Genomic DNA, 6,926 nt, shown 5'->3' with positions numbered 1-6,926 from the left:
TGAGCCTGTTTATTTATAATATTAGTCTTTATTTGGCAAAAAAAAAACCTATTAAAATACTTATAAGAGAAATTTAATTTAGAACTCAAGAATAAAATTATAATTATTTAACCATCTAACCAAAAGAATTAATGTGTCAAAAATTATAATTATTTATGCGTTCTATAAGACACGTTTCAGCTGACAGCTGACGTGGCTGAAAGCACATCTTATAAGATAAGTTTTCTTTTTTCTCTCTAAAAATAATATACATCATAAATAAATAAAAAAAAACATAATTTCTCAAAAAAAAAACACATATTGATAAATTAGCCTGCATTTAACTTCAATTTAGTATTTCTCTTTTTTTTTTAAACTCATTTTAATACTTAAACTTTAACAATTAAATCTATTTTAAAGAAAGATTGCACGTAACCCATATTCTTGAAACAAAAAAATCAATCAATCAACTGAATCGATAACCAATTAATATACTAATTTAAACAAAAGAATTAAGCCGATTAAATAAAAAACAGCTTGAAACTGACAAAAATAGAAAACAAAAACAAAAAATCTATAGTTAAACAGGTTGAAGGAGTTTAATTATTATTGTTAGTCTAATAACTGAACCAGTTAAATCAAAAACCAATAATCTAATCAATTTAACCATGGAATTAGGTATTAAAACATGGTATCATGTCATGAATAAAAAAATTATATAATTTTTTTAATTTTCAAATGATAATATAACATATTTTTATATTTTTTAAGCTCAAGAACAAAAATAATCTAACCACCAAAGTGAATAAAAATTACAAGACCAAAATCTACTTGGGCATAAATTATATTATCCCTAAATTTAAAGCCTCTCCATTTTTTGTAGGATAGATGGTTGTTTCATTCACGACATTTAAACTTCAACTGTAAAACATTGCGTCGTCGAAAAATTTCCCATTTTTACATGCTAGAGGGACGGAAACAGAGCAATGACGGATATGAGCCTCTTAGCAACAGCGGTTTCTACAACATTAACTTTAAATACTACAAAGCACCGAAATAAACCCAGGTTGCAAATGTTCCAGCCACAAATAATGGGGCCTTCAAGGGGAAACAAATAAAACCCTAAATACCTACCGATGTATGCTACTAGTAAACTGGTATCTTATGGCTTCCACCCTCAAAAATCAGCATATATGGAAGTGTTTTCTCCGAACACAATATTCGACTAGAAGTAGTGTTGATAATAATAAGCGAAACACAAATGACTTTAAATTTTAAACTATCTTGAAACAATATTAGGGCATCATTTCTAACCAAAAACAAGAACATACATTAACTTCATCCCAAAAAAATGTATCAAGTAACTAAGTGTCAACCAACAATAGCCTTGTCCATCCTCGTTCAAAATTTGAAGCAACTCCTCAAAAATAAACTAGAGAAAAACTAAAGCATTCATCCTTGTTCAAAATTTAATGCAACTCCATAATCATAAACTAAAAACAGCTAAAGCATTCAATGTAATGACACCCCTCAAGAAAAATGTTCTCGTAAAAGTTTTCCTAAAAAAAGAAGGCTTCATCCAAAACAACCTTGTAATACCTCAAGCAGAAGCTGCTGCAACCTTCTTCCTCGGTGCTGCTTCAGTACCTAGACCATAATCCAACACCGGAATTGAAAATAGAAACAAAATCCAAAGATATGCTTCTAACAAAACAGAATGAAACGAAGCTTAAAATTATAAACCCGTCAGCAAAAAGAATTAGCAACTCATTACCTTCTCTGAAACCAGTCTTGAACCTGCGAGGGACATGGCGCAGATACCTCATCCTACCGGTTCCAGTGGTCTTTCTTCTGATTGCCTTCACACTCCAGTTATCTGAATCCCACGATAAAACAATTCCCCTTAGATTTAAGGACTAACACCAAATTACAATCCAATCGTAACATATAAACACATCAAAACACATGTTCATTCAAAGTACTTGAAGTATTACTACTGGTATAAGCACATTTCATGTAACATTACAACTAACAAATCTATGGTTCAGGAAGAAAACACATTGATTCAAACTACAAGTCCATAGTTTTATATAGAAACATCTTAAAATTTTAATCACACCATTTTTCCCACAATATTCAGGAAATTGAATTCTTATCTGACTAAACGCATTCAAACTGAAACCCAAATAGATATTCATGTCAAAGATATTAGCTTTAATATATAAGCACATAAAGAAAGAAACCCCACTAGTCAATCCGAGAAATCTAGTTGCAAATTAGACTTAGGAACAAAGTTAACAACAAAAACGAAAAACACAATAAACGATCTTGATAACAAAGAAAAAGGGGACGAGGCACTTACATGTCCTCTTACGAGCAGCAGGGAAAGCACAGGCAGAGCAACGGCTCTTCTGGAGATGGAAGCTACGGCGGCCACATCTAACGCAGAGAGTGTGGGTCTTGTTCCTTCTTTTACCAAAACTCCCTGTTCCCTTTCCCTGCACATTACCACTTTTTTTTTATTTCATTTTCAAATATACAAGTAGATCAAGGGGTGGAAAAAGAGAAATAAAAGCAGGGTGTGTTGGTTTGGTATATTACCATTGGAGCTGACGCAGGAAAAACCCTAAGTGGCTCTGAAGAAGAAAGAGAGCGGCGGAGGTTTCTAACAATACCAGTTGGAAGCGAAACAAGGGTTTTTTTAAGGCTGAGATGTGCCACACTTGGACTTCAATGGGCCTATCTGTTCCTTCTTGTTCATGCTTTTGGTCCAATTACTATCACTCAATAATTTGCTTGGGTTGGGCCAGCAGGAATATATGGTTGTTATTGAACTGGCAAAAACAGATAGTGTTGAACAGGAATCAGGTTTTTTTGCCAAAAAATTCTTAATATATATTTCGTACTCAAACTTGATTTTTTTATTTTGGTATTTAAATTTTGTTTTGGGAAAAGAATAAATAAATATTTGCGTGAAGTTTTTTTAAAAATTTTAAAGATTTTTGGGAAAAGAATAAATAAATATTAAATGAAACTTAATTAAGTATTTAAAAACAATTTTTTTTACATCTTTTCCACATTTAAAATTACTTCATATACAAGTGTCATGTGTCGATTATACATTAACTACTTGTATAAAAAATTAACATTTTTAGCATGTTAGAAGTAACTTATATAACTTTTATCAAATTTAGGTACCATATTGAAAAAAAAAATTAGATATCAAATTTAACCTCTAACATTGATAAAGTTGGAATCAAGGGCGTTCAAACTACGGTTAAAATCGAATTAATCGACTGAACTTATCTAATTTGGTTAATTGGTTGGTGGCCGAACTTAGTTATCGATTAATTTGGTTAATGACTTTTTAGAATTTTAGTTATCGATTAATTTAATTCGAGATAGGGTAATTAATCGAATTAATTGAAATTAATATGTTTCAAGACTTAAAATTTCGGTTAACTTTCAAGACAAATGAACATTATCATTGTATTTTTTTATTTGTTTTACAGTTGTTTTAACCAAAAGAAGAAAACATATAAATTTCGGTTTGGTTAAATTTATTTAAAAAAATTTTGATTCGATTAATAGTTAAAGAATTATATGGTTTAATTAATTCGATTAATACTAATTTGGTTGAATACCGTAAAATTGTAAAATTTAAAATTAATTCCTTTAGCTGAGGCCAGGGAATATTTGAAAACCAATCAATTAGTAGGTGCTAAGCATTATGAATACTACAATCAATTAATTGTAAGGTACATGTGTTGAGGGATATTTATTGTGGCCACAACTCAGAAGAAGGATGAAGGTGGGAATTTAATTCACTTGGATCATTGTTCAGTGTTCAGTTTCTCAGAACTGCTTCTGATACTCTTTTAATTGATTTCATCAGTCTCAGGTAGAGGAGAAATTGAGCAGATAAATGATGACCATGCTTACTTGAAACCTGTTCTTATGCACCACATTCTTGAAAAAGAAGTTTATACACAAATCATAAAATACGGTGCACTTATGCTCATTCAAAGCACATTGTATTATACACAAGATAAAAATATCATATCAGACGTGAATTAAAAATATTACCAACACAATCGTTCCAGTGGCCTAACGCTATCTGAATGGGCCAATGTAGATCTAAACAAAAGGGACCAAAAAGCTATCCTCTAACCATATCTAACGGCTTTTGCTTTTCTCCTTTTCATTTATTTAGGCTTTTTCCCCCTTAAGATTCTTACAACCATTTCGATTTTCGAACACTTCTGGGTTTGAAATTATCAGGTAAGAGCGGAAGGCTCTTCTTAAGCATACTGTTAAGTGAAGTTTGTTGGCTTGGTTCCTTTAGGCTTATCTTTATGTAAAAAGTAACAAAGGCTCAAGCTCCCTGTTTTAGGTTGGTGGAACGACTTTATTTCAGTGATGGCAACTGTGAGAAAGTGACTTCACCATGCAAGCATCAACATGTACCTTATCTTTGCATTAATATTGGCAACTGAGTTTTGGGTCCTTTAGATGCCATCCCCCCCCCCCCAACAAATAGGACCATTTCATACTTATGTTACTCGAAATCATGTATATGTCTGACATTGATATATTTCACAGTTTTGGATGATTCATATCTCAATACCTGTATCTTAAAGTGTATAAGAAACAAATATTGAATTTAACTACTTTATGAGTCAAATCAAAAGGAGGACTTGTAGATGATGAAATGATGAATTATGATCGCACCAAAAAATCTTAAAGAGATGTGGTGTCAAATACCATGTTGATATCAGATTGATTGTTGTGAAATTCAACAAAAAAAGAGTTTAAAAAAAGAAAGAAAATAAGAAGCAACAATATGGGTCCTTCAGTTTGGTCATCATAGTAAACCAAAAAAGGGTAGTAGTTGAAAGTGTGGACTATATCAGTTAAATTTCACCCAACCTAATGCCTTTTGCTTTGCATCTTAATCAGTAGCACTGCACTTTAAACAACAAATAGTCAAAAACAGAAAAACATTTGTGATCATTAGATTCCTAAGACCTCAATCTCTTAAATCTTTAACTTTCATTTAATTAATCTTTTAGCCCCAGATATTGGAGGGTTAAGGAGAAAAACAAGGAAAAGCGCAAGCGATTGGGAAGATATTTGCACTTTTGGCTCCATTAGCTTTGTCTTGTGTTATTTTAAGTCTTCATTTTTCTAACATACTCATGTGGGACACGTACATGAATCAGAGACACACCCGAGTCTAAGTAATATAAGTTTTGTTTTTAAGTAACCTTTAAGAAACATCTCTTGTCTCAATCCGTCTGACCTATATATTGGACATAACAGTTGGAGGAGAAGAAGAAGAAGCTTAGAGCTGTGTCTTTAGTTGCAGATAGAGACATCAAAGAGCTTAACCAAGCCTTCCCCCATACAAACATCACTGGCAAAAAATGCTGGTGATGGAATCCACACAAAAGACCAAGAACATGTTCCACAAATCAGTTGACAACCTTAAATCTTTCTTCTTTGTGGGATACCAAAAGCTGTCCAAACCAACCCTCCCAGACCCCTTCTCATGCACTGGTTGCAGCAGGAGGAAAGGCCAAAAAGATCGATCCTTGGCAGACTTTTGTAACGGCTGGGAAGTTGGTGTAGAGGAATCAAGGATGGGGAAGAAAGATGCCGTCATGTCCATGTCGTTGAAAGAACAAATGAGGGAAGAAGAAGAAGAATGTAATGGAAGCTTGATGAACTTTTCAGATACGAGTGTAGTGAAGAACAGAAAGCAAAATGGAGGAAAAGAGGAGAAAAAGAAAGTGAGAAGCTCAAAACTGAGCAAAGGGGAGGAACAGTACTATTACAAGAGAAATGGAGAAGGAAGTTATGCATTGGCTCAAAAGATGAAAGAGCTGGAGATGATGGATGTTGGTGATATGGAACATGTATTGGATGTTGAAGAAGCACTCCATTATTATTCTCGACTAAAAAGTCCGGTCTATCTTTCAATCGTCGACAAATTCTTCATGGATATGTACTCAGAATTCTCTCTTCCACAGGCCTCTGCCAGCATCAGCCGTTCGAAGCGAAGATTTGGGTCGATTCGGCTGTAGATCCTTGTCTCCCCATACATACTCTTGTTCAGATGAACCTGTGTTCTTATCCTAAATACTTTTCTTTTAAATCTGTTTTATGTGTGTGTGTGTGTGTGTGTGTGTGTGTGTGTGTGTGACTGCATTCTTCTGTTTCTCTTGGATTGTTAAAATTTGGTTGAGCATCCATTGTCATCAGTAAATCATAGAAGTTTCATATCAAGATTTAAGAAGTGTATATTTGCGTGTAATTCGTATCATAATATCAAATATTGCTTTGAATAAACTTTGCATCAATAGAAAATGGATGTTCATAGTAAATTTGTTTGAGTTTTGGATGAAAGTGAAAACCAGTGACTCAAGGTCGTTGAGTCCAGTTATTAGAAAAGCTGTTCAACTTTTTCAAAGGAAGGTTGTAGAGTTGATTCCGATAACAGTATGTTGTGAAATGATGGTGAACCGTCGAATGCAGTAGGTGATGTTGATGAGTGGCTCTTGGGGCGTTTGACCCCAAATTCAGAATCAGGGTTTGAGTCTGGTTCAGTCATCAATCCCATCAAAGTTATTATGAAAGAATTTGCGGTGCTGTGAGCACCTGGAAGTAAAAATCGAGAGGATCAAGTTCTCTTATATTTTTTATTCCATAGCTGATTTTAATGTATTAATTTCATTGTTAGTTTCATTACACACATGACATTTCAAACATGAATTCTCAAAGTTCATAAGACTTTATTATTATCATAAAACCATCATTGGCCAATATTTTAAAGATGACATAACCTGAAAGGGGAAAAATGTAATGAGTTAAAATATGGGTGACAAGTTCAAATAAATTTTTTTTCTTATAAATTAGAAATTTAGAATTTAGATTTCAAGGATAAA

At 33.0% G+C, this 6,926-nt stretch overlaps 2 protein-coding genes across 2 annotated transcripts; one reads left to right on the top strand and one right to left on the bottom strand.

Moving 5' to 3' along the window:
- Window positions 1-1,263: 1,263 nt before the first annotated feature.
- Window positions 1,264-2,845, bottom strand: LOC107906521 (60S ribosomal protein L37-3). The gene is made up of 4 exons (XM_016833536.2): window positions 2,581-2,845; window positions 2,342-2,477; window positions 1,754-1,855; window positions 1,264-1,626 (listed from the first exon to the last, which is right to left on the bottom strand). The coding sequence occupies exons 1-4, from the start codon at window positions 2,581-2,583 to the stop codon at window positions 1,580-1,582; spliced, it is 288 nt and encodes a 95-aa protein (XP_016689025.1). The 5' UTR covers window positions 2,584-2,845; the 3' UTR covers window positions 1,264-1,579.
- Window positions 2,846-5,182: 2,337 nt separating this feature from the next.
- Window positions 5,183-6,330, top strand: LOC107906518 (uncharacterized). The gene has a single exon (XM_016833533.2). The coding sequence runs from the start codon at window positions 5,406-5,408 to the stop codon at window positions 6,063-6,065; it is 660 nt and encodes a 219-aa protein (XP_016689022.1). The 5' UTR covers window positions 5,183-5,405; the 3' UTR covers window positions 6,066-6,330.
- Window positions 6,331-6,926: the final 596 nt, after the last annotated feature.

Source organism: Gossypium hirsutum, chromosome D05 (assembly GCF_007990345.1).
Source record: "Gossypium hirsutum isolate 1008001.06 chromosome D05, Gossypium_hirsutum_v2.1, whole genome shotgun sequence".
Lineage (NCBI taxonomy): Eukaryota > Viridiplantae > Streptophyta > Magnoliopsida > Malvales > Malvaceae > Gossypium > Gossypium hirsutum.
The sequence above is the reverse complement of the archived record's forward strand: the minus strand, read 5'-3'. Positions and strand labels throughout refer to the sequence as shown.

Coding starts and splice junctions, on each gene's coding strand:
- LOC107906521 (XM_016833536.2), bottom strand. Junction 1,856..2,341: donor TGCTGCTCGTAAGAGGACAT/GTAAGTGCCTCG, acceptor CGTGGGATTCAG/ATAACTGGAGTGTGAAGGCA. Junction 1,627..1,753: donor CAAGACTGGTTTCAGAGAAG/GTAATGAGTTGC, acceptor ATTATGGTCTAG/GTACTGAAGCAGCACCGAGG.
- LOC107906518 (XM_016833533.2), top strand. CDS start 5,406: ATGCTGGTGATGGAATCCACACAAAAGACCAAGAACATGTTCCACAAA.